The following is a 14,315-nucleotide window of genomic DNA, read 5'->3' as shown; positions in this document are numbered from 1 at the left end:
AAGACTGAAAGACGAGTAAAAATTACTCGATACTTGAATAGAGTTTAATTTGGTAAGAGTTTGTTCGCAGTTAATCAAACTAAGCTTAAACAGTAATTTGTATTTGATGAACTTTCAAGTTTGGTTCGAGCTTGGCTCGATTAGCATATAAGTGAAGTGTAGATATAAAAATTTCAAACTACTTGAATTCAACTCGATAAAAATTTGTTCAAACTCGACTCAAGAAGTAAATAAGTTGAACAAAATTTAAACTTGTCAAATAAGTTTGAATACTAAAGTATTCTGTCTGTTTAGACTCATTTAATTTACACCCCTATAATAAAAATCGATGCCTATTAAGTACCCGTAAAATAAAGTATAAAGAAAAAAACTCAATTATGCCGACTGTCATTTGTTTTTATGTTCTAGGACAAATATATAGACCTTTTTCTAGGTTGGCGAACTCTCAATTATAGTTCTATATAGTGAGTCGAAGTAAAAGAAAAAAATTTTGGAGGGCCAAACTACATCTAAGAATTTGGTTACAAAGATTTTCTAATAAAATGTTGCTTTTGCAAAGGCAAATTGTGTTGATCCCAGATGAAATCTCATGTATAATGTCTCATAATTACGGCAATTTCCCTAATGTTCTTTTTTCTGATATTGCCTAAACGGCCTCCAAAATGTAGTTTCTCTGATATTGAATTTGTACTGCTGAAGGGTCCTCAACTGCTAATTATTATTGTAGCCTTTTTTGTTTCTTCTCCCACTTAGGGGTTAGGAACTTTCTTTCTAGGAACTTTCTTTCCCCGCCCCGGGACCAGAAGGGCCCCAAAAATCTAACCCAGATGTTAGCGCATATCATTTTGAAGTACAGCCTTGCTTGGATTGAAGGTTTTCGTCGGAAAATATTATCGTTTTCCGTGATCACATTTCCCTATCACTTTTTTCCCTCACATATATCAAATCGCTACAGTAATTTTTCCATGAAAAATGACGGAAAATGCAATCCAAACACAATCGATCTCATCCTCAATTGCCAGCCTTGAAGTAGACAGCCTTTTTCTATGTCGTTATTGTGCATGCATGTGTATGAGTGCATATATACATACACACATATATATATATATATGTGTATATCGTTTGTCCTCCCTCCCGTGCCATCATTATCATACGTCTCTATCTTCAGTTTGGTATTATTCAAGGCCCCAAGAATACTCCACTCCATTAATGCTGCTTCCAAATCTATCCACAGATGATAAAAAGGATTAAAGGTGCCTAAATTAAGCCAACCTTGATAAGCAAAAAAAGAAGAAGAAAGGGGTAGAAATGCAGTCAATTTCTTTCAAGAAAGTATGGGAAATTGTCAACTTCTTTCTGTTTTATTAGGCATCATCTGGCAATTGCAATCTGGTCTTTTGTCGAGGTAATGGTAGTGAAACAAGAGGATGCTTTGTGTATAAGTAGAATTAGTTGTTATACTTGTCAAATATAGCTGAAGGCTAGGGCGTTATAATATGATTAAATTAATGGGAAAACCAGTTTTTTGAATAACACTTGATTAGGGTTACTTCCCCTAGAATGATTAATTGATTGTGCCCATTTTTCGGGGTCTCAAAGGGGCGTGGAAACACATAAGAACTCTTGAATGGAAATGAAAACGAGATGTAACTCCAGTTCCTTCGGAATCAGCAGTCAATCCTATTTCCGATAGGGGCAGTTGACAATTAAATTCAATTTTGACCAGTATTTTCATATCCGTAATAGTGCGAAAAGAAGGATCGGCTCCAAGTTATTCAAAAATAGTAACGTTGAGTTTCTCAACCTTTTGACTTAGGATTAGTCAGTTCTATTTCTCGATGCGGGCAAGAAAGAGATATACCTCAGCGGTAGAGTGTCACCTTGACGTGATGGAAATCATCAGTTCGAGCCTGATTATCCCTAAACCCAGTGTGAGTTTTTCTAAACTTACGAAAAGATCCTTGAATTTTAGACGAATGAAAATTGTACCCTTCGTTAACATTGCAATTCGTCGATATTTCTAACTATTATTTTTTTAAAAACAAAAAGCGAATCACCATGTCTTCTGGTACATTATTATTATTACTACACAATCAAGCTAGTATTAACTACTACTATTAAATACTAAGCAAAAAGCATCATCAACCAACTGGGAAATCAAATTATAGGTGATTCATATGGCCAACCAGTTTGGTATATTAATCTATTGTGCTGGTATTCCCTTTGCAAAAAACTTCTGCAGCCTTTCTCTTAAACAAGTTCAATAATTTGTTGATGCAAACTTTAAAGGGCCTCTCTCTCAGTTTAGCTAAACTATGAGCTTCATCAATGTCCAAATCACTAGAGAGATGCATCTATTTTTTTTTTTCTCTTTACCATCCAATCCAACCCTACCGTCGAGAGAGTCCAGATATCTAGCAGTTTTGTTTTCTGTTTTGTATATTCCATAACCTATGTCGAACCTTTTTTTTGCGAATTTTTAATTTAAGGCCATTTCAAAGCCTATAGTTTGTTTGCATACAATTCCAGCTCAATTTCTCAAACTTGACTCGATTTTAATTAATTAAAATCCTTGTCCAATGGCCAAGAGATAGAAAGAGAGAGAGTAATGAACCTTTTATAAATAGTTAGTATACCAAGCAAGACTAGCCACTTGGCAACTCTGTGAAGAGCACTTGTTGGAGCAAAGCTTAATTAAGAAATCTTATACTATATAATATACTACGAGTCTAGTCTGGATCCACCCAAACCCCAGTTGTGCCCTTGACTAGGTTGCTGCATGTGTCCATATCCCACCATACATGTGCTTCCATTTGACTCAAAATTTGAGAGTGATTCTTCATTTTCTTCCTTTCCTTTTGAGTTTTGAGAGCGATTCTTCATCTCCAATTAACAGTTCTTTTTGTCACAATGATTAGTTGTTCTTACAGCTCCCCTTGCACATGCTCGGTTATAATGGCTAATCTGCTTGCCCTTTTCTTGAGTTCGTGCAACCCGTTCTTTATTAATTTCAGCCAGCTAGATTGACGCAACAAACACAAATAGATAGGGACTCCTCCATGGAAACATCAATAACAACTCAAGCAAAACAATACACAATCCTGTTGACAAAAAGCCCCTACAAACTTTTTGCATCAAAGTCGCTCAAAATTCTATCCTCACCAAACCTGATTTCTATCTATCGTCTTTTTTCCTCTTATCATTAGCAATTTTCGGCCCCAGAAGGGTAGGGACAAACGTATAGGGATCAATCACCACGACAACAATCCGACCGCCAAAGCCACAACCGTATTGCAGCGGCCAAACAGTGCTCCCTAAACATGCAACTACGTTACACATCATTCCAAATACATTAACATACAGGTAGATAGATATCCAAAATCGAGTAACAATTGCATGGCATATCCTGTCTATATATGGCAGGAAAACGGGGAAAATATTTCAACAAAACGCAAAGTTCCACCAACAAGAAGAGAACGACACGTTTGACTTCTGAAAAATCATGGAGTGTTTGGGTCCTTCTCAAATTGAATTTAACATTATGCATTTGCTGATGAATATTCTAAAGAAATGAGGATTACCCTCTGTTTAGCACACAGTCCCACCACACAACGATACAATTAATCGGATTTGAATCCACAACAGAAACTTGATAAATTGAGCTCAAGAAAAGTGATCAAACAGGGATGTTACTCATAATATTAGGGAAGATAAACACAGGTTTAAGACAAGAAATTTGTATAACACTAGTATAATAAGGTAGAAGTGGTAAATAATTTACTCCTTAGCAGTAACTTAAAATTAAGCAGCTGCCTTCTTATAGCTTAGCCTTTAGCCTCTCGCAGCCAACAAGGAAGGAATTGCAGCTAAATTTGGGGCAGCATTCTTATTTGAAGCTTCTCTTTTTCCATGATTTGAGGGCTTCCCAAAAGCTCTCATTGGACTTGCAAGTGCCCATCCCCAACTCTTACTTCTTCCATGAGCAACATGTCGCGCGCTCCCTGGTGTTGATGCTGATCTTCCACCATTCACATTATCCTCAGTTGAAGATGAAACCCAATATGATGAAGATGAAGAAGAGGAGGAGGAAGAAGTAATCATGAAACCACTGAAAATCCCACCACACTTGACTCTCTCCTTGATGCAATCTTGCCCTGCACCACTGTTCCTGTGCATTGAAGGCACTTTAGGCTTACCTTCCCTCTGAGATTCAACTCTTCGGAGAGTGCAATCTCCAAAACCCGTGGAAATCCGCTCAAAGAAGTCCCCAGAAAAGCTCCTGCTTCCACAGCCAACAGATCTAGATCTCGACACCTTTCTATCAAGTGCAGCCTGATCAGGGCTCTCATTTTCATCCACCACAACAAGCTCTTCTTTCTTCTTGTCCCTTGATCTCGTAGAACCACCAGCTGCAGCTCCAACTCCACTTGCACTTGACACTGATGACGCATAGCTACTAACATCTTTGAACGACCTTTCACCTTTCTTGGCAGTGGAATGCTTGGGCAAGTAAAGAAATGACCAGAAACCTCTCTTGTGAGGGCTGTAATCTTCAGCATCATCAGCATCCAAAAAATGGATACCATTTCTTCTGGGAGTTGTGGTAGATTTGCTTCTTTTGAAAACAATGCTGGTGACATCTGAACTTGCTGCAGCCAAGACACCACCGGTGCCATCTTTCTTCTTCTTTCTCCTGTGAGTACTCAAACTAAACGGCATCTTAGACCTTCTGGTGTGATACTCGCAGTCATTGCTTAGATTAATGTGACGAGAAGCTGCTGAGGAACCGTGATGAGGAGGGCGAATAGCAGAGGAAGATGATGCACTAGTAATGCTACCACCAAAGTCAGATCTAAATGAAGGAGACGAAGAAGAAGAAGAAGACGGGAAAATAGCAACAGGGAATGAGGAAGAAACAAGCTTGCCAAGCTTCTCTTGAAGACAAAAGGCACAGATCCCACCTGGGGTGCTGTTCTTGTAAGGATGGTCGGTGCATTGCATGCTACCATCCCCCATATCTTCTTGAACAACTTCCATCACCATTTTTCTTTTGTTGAACTGATATTCAGAAAGCGGGACTGATGCAATGGTAGCTGTAGACGATTTCTTGACGATGATGATGATGATGATGCATGTGATAAGAAGAATCCTCTTGAAGTTGAAACGTGAAGATGGTTTGTTTGACTGCTCCTAAGAATTAGTAACACCTGAAAATGGTTGAAAACAGTGACATTTAGGAAGGGGGATTGGCAGAGACTGGAGAGGAGTTGGGGGCTGTAATGTGAGGGGCAAATATTGGCCGGGTAGTATCTGGCCTGTATGTATGGCAGAAAATATTGGTCAAAGGGGCAAACATAAATGAAAGCAAGAAAACATGGCATTAAAGTAACTAGGAAAGGTTGCGAGGTGAGGAGAAGGGAACTGTTGGAGGAAGACTGGGGACTGGGAAGAGAGTCCCCAGGAGCACGTGGAAACCTGACTAGTTTAGATTATTATACTGTTGAATAAGACAAGCAAAAGTGCATAACCATCCATCCCTTGATGGTCAATTCCTTTTTGTTAGTGCTAATCAAGTGCCCCCAGTGGGTAAATTTTTGCTAATGATGCAATTGTGTTGAAATCTAGGGTTTAATTTCATGAGAAATTCGTGATAGCATTAACAAGTTAATCAATTTTGTAAATAGTAGGCTAGAAATAGGGTACTTTTAATCAATGATATAAATCAAATCGTGTTCGATATTTTTTAAAGATCCGTCAATAAAATTTTTTTTTTACCAAAAAGTTGATTTCAGTCAATTGTGGGAAAACTTGTAAAGATTTATTCAAAATTGGTTGAATAGTTTGCATTAAATTGAGTCATTTTTGAAAGCGTATATCTACATATAGTGTAAGAAATTGAGCTGAAACCAATGCAATACTCTATTTTGATAGAGTATTATTTGAAATATTATTTAGAATAAATATTGTAATATTTTTTGTGATGTGGTGTATATGAGATAAAAAAGTGATTGAGAATATAAAAAAGTAGATTAAGAAAATTTGCTATCCAAACACTCTTATTATTTTAACAATTTTTTACGTACTGTACTAATTTTAGTCCGTTGTTAAAGAGAAAATGGGACTTGAGGTTATTAAAATAGTTATTATGATAATTTACTAAGACGGACAATGCATAATCATAAAATAAAGTCTTTCTACTTGCGGGAAAAGATACTTTGAAGAATTTAGCTAATATTGGGGTTGTTCTCGATACATATTTGGGATAATTGCAGAAACCTCCCTTGACTTTTATAGTAATAGCATTGACCTCCCCTATCAATTTTGAAATAGCACTGACCTCCCCTATCAAAAGTTGGAGGCAATTTAATAGGCAAAAGTTGGTCAATTTACTAAAGTACCCCCGACATGATTTAATTTTATCAAATGAATGTGATGAGTACTTTCATCAAACCCAACAAAACATTTGTTAATAAAAATTACACTAAATTAACTATTTCTGCATAGTTTAACTAATTAACTAATTAACTAAATAACTAATAATCTAATTAATTAATAACTAATTATCTAATTAACTATTAACTAATTAACTAAAGCTGTTGTCTGTCCGAAACTAACAAACTATTTGCATGTTAAACTAATTAACTAATTAACTGCTTAACTAATTAACTAATTAACTAAAACTGTTGTCTATCCAAAACTAACAAACTATTTGCATGTTAAACTAATTAACTAATTAACTGCTTAACTAATTAACTAACTAATTATCTAATTAATTAATTAACTAATTTCTGTTTATCTAATTAACTAAAGCTGTTGTCTATTCGAAACTAACAAACTATTTGCATGTTAAACTAATTAACTAACTAACTAATTAAAAAACTATTTGCATGTTAAACTATATGCAGTACACATTATCTATTTAAAGTATCGGTTCTTTATGGGTATTTTACTTTCAAACATTTAATTTATGATAAAAAAATCAATGTTTATAAGTAAAAATCAAAAAGTATTACAGTAATATCAATATTCTTACTTTCAAACATTTAATTTATGGTCCTATGTCCCTCCCTTTTTGTAAGAATATTAAATGTTTGAAAGTAAGAATATTGATATTACTGTAACACTTTTTGAATTTTATTTACAAACATTGATGTTTTTATCATAAATTAAATGTTTGAAAGTTAAATACCCTTAAAGAGCTGATACTTTAAATAGGTAATGCGTACTGCATATAGTTTAACATGCAAATAGTTTGTTAATTAGTTAGTTAGTTAATTAGTTAATTAGTTCAGCAGTTAATTAGTTAATTAGTTTAACATGCAAATAGTTTGTTAGTTTCGGACAGACAACAGCTTTAGTTAATTATTTAATTAGTTAATTAATTAATTAGATAATTAGTTAATAGTTAATTAGATAATTAGTTAATAGTTAATTAGTTTAACTATTAACTAATTAGATAATTAGTTAAGCAATTGTCAAGCAAATAATAATTGTCAAGCAAGTAAGGGCAAAATTGGAAGAAAATTCTTATCTCACTTCTACAAAAGCTGTCAAGGAGGTCTCTGCAACAAATTGTTACTGTTCAGGGGAGGTGAATGCAATTTCTAAACCTAGAGAGGAGGTCAGTGCAAATATCAGAAATCTCAGGGGAGGTTTATGCAATTATCCCTACATATTTTGAAGAATTCATTTTGAAAAGCGACTTTAAGAAAAAAAGATTCAATTAAAACTACTCATGGATAGACTTTTTCATTATTAGAAAAATATAATATTTAGATACGGATAATATTTATTCAAAATTAGAATTTAAAATCAGGTTTAAAAAAAATAAAACGACAGCAAACTCATCATTACCTAGAAATTGACATAATCGAACTTCCAAAATTTCCAAATGTGTGCCGATTATCTGTTTCCAAATGTTTTTCCAAACAGCTGTCCTGTGGTGCGTGCCGATTTTCCAAACAGATAATGGAAAATCGGCACGCACCACAGGACAGTCTCGTAAAACGAATCTCTTACCGGCTAGGCTGGTCACTAAACGATGTCCATAGAGACACCCGCCCCACGACAGTCCAATTCTTCTTCTTTTAATAATAATTATTATTATTTCTTGTCATATTTCAAGAATTTAATTTTTTAAAAATAATAATTTGATTATAATGTTTATATTTTTTTAATTTTATTGCATAAGTTTAAATTTGAAATTAAATAATGATATGCATGTGATTAAAAATAAAGAGACTAAAGAATATTTTGATTTGCTCATTATGATAAATATTTTAAAGCATTCTGAAATAGTAGAAAATAGTTTAAAATATTTTAGGCCTTGTTTGAAATGTATTTTTTTAGATTTTTGTAAAAAAAATATTATAACAATTTAATATATATGAAATAAAAAAATAATTAAAAAATGTGTCAACACAAGTCCAATTAATTTTCCACGAAAGAAAGGAAGAAGTACTTAATTGTAGATTCGGATAAAAAAACAGATATATTATTTGTGCGATGCAGCGAATATTACTTCTAGTCTGTACTCTGTCCTGCTGCTCTCTGCAAACTCTGCTCCAAATTACCACTGCTACTCTACTCTATATATCGATCGGAGATATATATTTGATAGATTGATCAGATGGGCATATGGGTCTAGTCCATCAAATTCTCTACTTAGGTTATTTGAAATATATTTAACATTTTTTATTATTTGATGTATGAAAATTTTTAAATAAAAAGTAATTAAAAAATAAAAAAAAGTATTAAAAGATGCGTTTATATTTATGTTTTACAATGCAAGTAAATAATTATTTGACAACTGCTATTATCTTTATGCTTTCGTGTTAAACCGGCTAAAAGATTCATTGGCTTTTGGAATCGGCAGCTCAGGAGTATACACCAAGTAAAAGAACGGAGTTGAGTCTATTTATTTATTTATTGCTTCTCTAGTACTAGTAAAAGTAGCAGTACTTAATTCCAGAGTGCTTAATGATGTTGGTTAGCCAACCTACTTTGTCAGAAAATTATTTCATATCTCCAAGGCAATCCGGAAAAGATTCAAGGAATAATTCCAGAAACCTCCCCTGAAGTTTCTAACAATTTCACTAGCTTCCACTAAAATTTACAAAATTGCATAAACTTCCCCGTGGCCGAGGTTAAGATTTTGATAATAAAATTAGTCTAATTAGAAAAAGTAATATTAAGAAAGTACTTTTAAGGAGAGAGATGAAACTTTTATTTCATAAATATCCCTTATACATGTATATAAGTTGTATTAGTAAAAGAATAAAAAATAATTAATACACTTTTTTCACTACTCAAAAAGTTCACATTTAATAAATTAAACAACACGAATAAGCAATAAAACTACATTAATGATCATAAGATTTAACAAAACAGACTAGAATATTACTCAAGAATTGACTTTATTGAATTTTGATATTTTAAATTATGTACATTTCAAATAAAGGTGTTAAATGAATTTTGAGAGGCCGCTCTGCACGTGAAATGACATTAATAAATCCCTTCAAGCAATCAAGAACTTCAATCTATTCTTTTCCAAATATTCGTAACATTCTCTAAATTTGGTGAGAAGGATAATATCAAAACAAAACAAAATTGGCCTTTCTATTGTCTCTTACAACTCAGAGTTAATATTACAGTCCCGAAGGCCAACACGAGAAGAGTATTTATTGTCTAGAAGCTCAATGGACGGGTTTCTCTTATTTTTGATACATTTAATTAGAATTGATCCTCCTCAAACTAGATTCCATAAACACATCAGATGGGAAATTCTACCACAGTGCTACTCCTATACTTGATTTTAGTAGAATGACAGGAATCAGGAAGGCTGGTTTTTTTTAATAATAATAATAAAAAAAAAAAGATGAAGGAAATGCAAGAACTTATCTTATCAATTTTGACTAAAGTAGATATGCATGGATTGATATTTTTTAGTCCCTAGGAAGATATGCGTGGATTTTGATGATGATAACACAACACTCCCTGGTGTCCTACAAGGTATAATACTAATAATGGTGATGAGGATTGAGGCATGACTGATGAGAGGGCAACGAAGCCATCAAGGATCTGAGCTGATCTGATCACTCATACTCGGGTGTCCAAGTTCGTGTTTGATGATTCATGTGGGGATGGACGATATTTGCATTATTTTTACTAGTAAGTAATAATAAGCTTAGGTACATTTGTCCCACATCGGGGTTGGGGTTGGGTTTGGGTTGGGATATAAGTCCCTGGGATTGCCTCAAGAGTTGCCGGCTTTTGAGGTTAATTCTGGGATTAGGTTTATAAAACAACAAAAGTCTGATTCAGGCTGTTGAAAAAAGTAATAATAAGCTTAGGAGGAGGGGGCATGACTCATGAGGTTGAGGGGAAGGAAGGATAGGAAGGCCCTCATCAGTCCTTGTTTATTAGTCCTCACACATGGGGATCAACAGTTTGTTTTGTCTCTTCTTCTGATGGACGGCTCGTGAATCTGAGCAGAGTTTAGTTGGATTTTTACGCTTGTTTAGTTTAGTCCCTAACCTACACTGCTGCCCTTCTTGTCACTGCTCTGGACGACATGCCTGCAACATCCATGGATCAAACCATTTCCTTTCTAACATATCCTTTTGGTTTCTCTGCTTTGGACATGTTAAAGCCTGTTGTCCATTACTCCATTCAATCGTCATTTCAGTTGATTATGATACTACTAGAAGCAATTTTCGTGTTAAGACTGTTAAACGCTTTTCTGTTTACACTTTTTTGTGCTGCCAAAAGTTGAGGGTAAAAAACAAAAGGAAACTTACCATTGTTAATATATTATTGAATGTTTGTTTATTACCCATCTGGTTTATCTCCCTGCACTTCCAAGAATTAGGAACGAGCACCTTAGATAAATGGAAAAGGAAAGATTTGATTACCTTCTACATCTTGAACTCAAGCCAATTTCTCAGCACCAATGACTTCTCCATAAATGATAAAAGAATAGAGATTTTAAATTGATTGTTCAGCCACCGAGTAGTTATCTCAATCTCTATGTACTAGTTTTTGTGAGAAATTACCCACCAAAAGGCGGTTGTGTTTGGATTGCATTTTTCATGATTTTTCATAGAAAAATTATTGTAGCGTAGCGATTTGATGTATGTGAGGAAAAAATGTAATAGGGAAATGTGATCACGGAAAACGACGTAATTTTCCGACGGAAAACTGCAATCCAAACAAGGCCGCGCTCTTAAAGACTTTTCTACTATCACGGATTCTGTACCTGATATTTGGCGATGAGAATGATACAGAGAGGGTGTGAGAAAATTTAAAAAAAAAATATGTATGTTGTGTACACTTGATGTGAGGTAATTTTTCCTTCAAGAATTAATCAAACACTAATTTGGGTGCTTCAAGAATAAGAGAAGGCTTGGTGGTAATTTGCCATTTTTTAAAAATATTTTTAAGGCCGGAAGTATGTACAGAATTTTCTTTTACACATCGCACTTTGACGGGAATCATTTACTTGAACCACGTACTTGTCATTGTACATACAGCTTCTTTAATTATTCCAACGTATTCTGTTTTGGTCCATTAAGTCTTAATTTCATTCCAGCTTCATTTTATTTATTCCCCTTTTTTGGAGGTCCTTGCATGTGTAATGGAGATTTCAATCCCAGAAAAAAAAAAGGAAAAAAGAAAGCAAACGAGATTAATTATATCATAATAATGTTGACTACCATTATATAATCAGACAAAGACCCTGCAACTGCTATAGAATTACATAAGCATAATACATCTCAATTTCCACCCGTATTTGCGGTGTGCTATGTTTCAGAGTTTGGACCACAAAGCTTTGCTGTAACAGATTCTTTCTATACAAATTGATTCTCAGTCTACAGGAGTCATTGCAAATCAACAGTCTTACCAGACTATACAAGAGATCTAAGTGCCCAGTAAGTAAATGCAAATTATTGTGGCTTAAGCAAATCTTTCAAGCATCTTATGGAGGCATTAAATTCTGTCAATTAGCAGCGCTGTGTCCGTTTGGATTTTAGAAATCTTTGTAGAAAAATGTATTATAACGACTTGATATATGTGAAGTAAACAGATGGTTGAACAAAATCTTTCAAGCATCTTATGGAGGCATTAAATTCTGTCAATTAGCAGCAAGTCCATTTGGATTGTTGTTTTTATGAATTTTTGTAGAAAAATATATTATAACGATTTGATATATATGAGGTAAAAATATAGTTGAAGGCAAAATTTTTCTGTAGAAAAAGGCAATCCAAAAGCTTTTTTTTTTTTTCTAGAAAAAGCATTTGAATAGGTACTTCATTTGAGTGTGTTTGGATTGTAAGTTATTTGAGATATTTTTACTGTAGCACTTTTTGTGATGTGATGTATGTGAGATAAAAAGGTAATTGGGAAGATAAAAAGGTGTATTGGAAATTGTAATGGTGATGTATGCAATGAGTTTGTTTGGACAAGCCAAATTTGGTTTGCAAAATTTGTTTTCACAAATCCCAATCACCTTTTTATCTTCTCAATCACCTTTTTATCTCACATACATCACATCACAAAAAGTGCTACAGTAAATATCTCAAATAAACTCTTATCCAAACAAACTCATTGATTTTTCACACGTACTTGTGCTTGGTGCAGTGGCAAAGATTAAAAATTTTTAAAAATTAAAAATCTAGGAACTAGAGATTTTGGATTTAACCTCTTTACTTCTTGAATCTTATCCTTCTCGTGTTAAAAAAAAAAAAAATACTTGGTATTCTAATTCATACGGGATGTTTTTTTTGATGGATGATTCATACGTGATTAATGATAATTACAACAAAAGCCCATTAGTACAACAAGACTTGCCTAGAACATTGGGACACGATTCGAGAACTCAGAATCTCCATGAAATCAAATACAGTTGCATGGATGTCGGACCATTCTTCAAAGGTTAAAAACAAAAAAGTTACTGTGATATAGTTATCATGCAGAAAAGTCCTTTGCGATTTCATATCACATGCGTCGATACCTTATTATTTGAATTATTCTAAAAAGTTGACAAAAATCGTCAAATTTACGACGCTTATCTTGAACGCGCACCGAAAAGGCACGTGTTTCTTGCAGAAAATAGATTTCTACCACAAACTTTCATCTGATATACCTACTTTACCCTTCACACTTTAACGAGAAGAGAACTTGTTCTGCCAGACTGCCAGTCTCCCTTCACACTTTCTGGGAGGCCGTTGTTTTGCAATTAAAGAAGAACAACGACACGAGAAGAACAAGGCAATTAAAGAAGCACGTCCTACGGTCCCTTCACACATTCCCCCTTCACAGCTCGTCCTTCACACTTTACCCTTCACAGTTGGTACCCTTTACTTTCTGGGAGGCCGAATTGCTGGTACATGTCGTTGTTTTCTCGTACAGCTGGTACATGTCCTTTACATTCGGCCAAAATTGAAGGACACAGAGCAGTTCTCAAGCCAGCATTCGAAGCCTGTGCAAAATTGTAAGTAATCAATCAACCAGAGGTTGCAAGCCGGCAAAGGATGATGTAGTTCTCAAAGCCAGCAAAGGAAACGGAAAGTGCAGCAACCAGCGGGGGAAAATAGATCTGTACATATTTTGTTTGTAAATATTGAAGGGAAAGTGCAGAAAGTGGTCGACGATGTCTTCCTCAAGCTCACTTGGGATCATATCAAAGTTCTTTCTGTTTGGGATTTGCCCACTGCTTCTGATTTTGGTCACGTTGTCCTTGGGGGGAATTCTTCCTCCACCAATTTTAGTGGGACTGGTGGTCCTTTGACAGTTACCATATTCGATAATTGTAAAGTTTTGTCGAAAAACTACAGGGTTAGGTGGAATTATAGTGAAGATAAGGATTCTATTGATTTTGGGTTGGAAGCTGCTATTGGGATTCAGAACTATAAGGCCTTTGGTTGGGCAAATCCCAATGCTTCCGAGAAGTTTATGGTGGGTGGAGATTTGACTGTGAGTGGTTTTAAGGAGAATGGAATGCCATTTGCAGAGGATTATTTCATATCAAAGTATAGTGAGTGTGTGGTGAATGAGGAGGGGAAGTTTCAGGCGGTTTGTCCTGATTCCATGCTTGACAGAATGAAAGTGCAAAATTACTTCTGCAATTTTCGCTTATATCAAAAGGGTATTTTTGCCTTTTCACTCAATTTCATCTGTTTTAGCGATTACGTCGTCGACTTTTTATAATAATTCAAATCATAGGCTACGGACACATTTGATATGAAATCACTGTGAGCTTTTATGTATGATAGCTATGCTACAGAGGCTTTTATATTGTTAACCCTTTTTCAAAT

At 34.6% G+C, this 14,315-nt stretch overlaps 1 protein-coding gene and 1 long non-coding RNA gene across 2 annotated transcripts; both read right to left on the bottom strand.

Annotated features, from left to right (window-relative positions):
* Positions 1-3,546: 3,546 nt before the first annotated feature.
* On the bottom strand, positions 3,547-5,463 carry LOC113737073 (uncharacterized). Its single transcript, XM_027264319.2, has one exon. It carries the CDS (start codon positions 5,041-5,043, stop codon positions 3,832-3,834), a length of 1,212 nt encoding a protein of 403 aa, XP_027120120.1. The 5' UTR covers positions 5,044-5,463; the 3' UTR covers positions 3,547-3,831.
* A 7,500-nt stretch (positions 5,464-12,963) lies between these two features.
* Positions 12,964-14,138, bottom strand: LOC140038810 (uncharacterized). Its single transcript, XR_011842363.1, has 2 exons — positions 13,604-14,138; positions 12,964-13,480 (listed from the first exon to the last, which is right to left on the bottom strand). It is a non-coding gene; the product is annotated as an uncharacterized lncRNA (long non-coding RNA).
* Positions 14,139-14,315: the final 177 nt, after the last annotated feature.

The sequence above is a fragment of the Coffea arabica genome, chromosome 3e, assembly GCF_036785885.1.
Source record: "Coffea arabica cultivar ET-39 chromosome 3e, Coffea Arabica ET-39 HiFi, whole genome shotgun sequence".
Lineage (NCBI taxonomy): Eukaryota > Viridiplantae > Streptophyta > Magnoliopsida > Gentianales > Rubiaceae > Coffea > Coffea arabica.
The sequence above is the reverse complement of the archived record's forward strand: the minus strand, read 5'-3'. Positions and strand labels throughout refer to the sequence as shown.

Coding starts and splice junctions, on each gene's coding strand:
- LOC113737073 (XM_027264319.2), bottom strand. CDS start 5,043: ATGGTGATGGAAGTTGTTCAAGAAGATATGGGGGATGGTAGCATGCAA.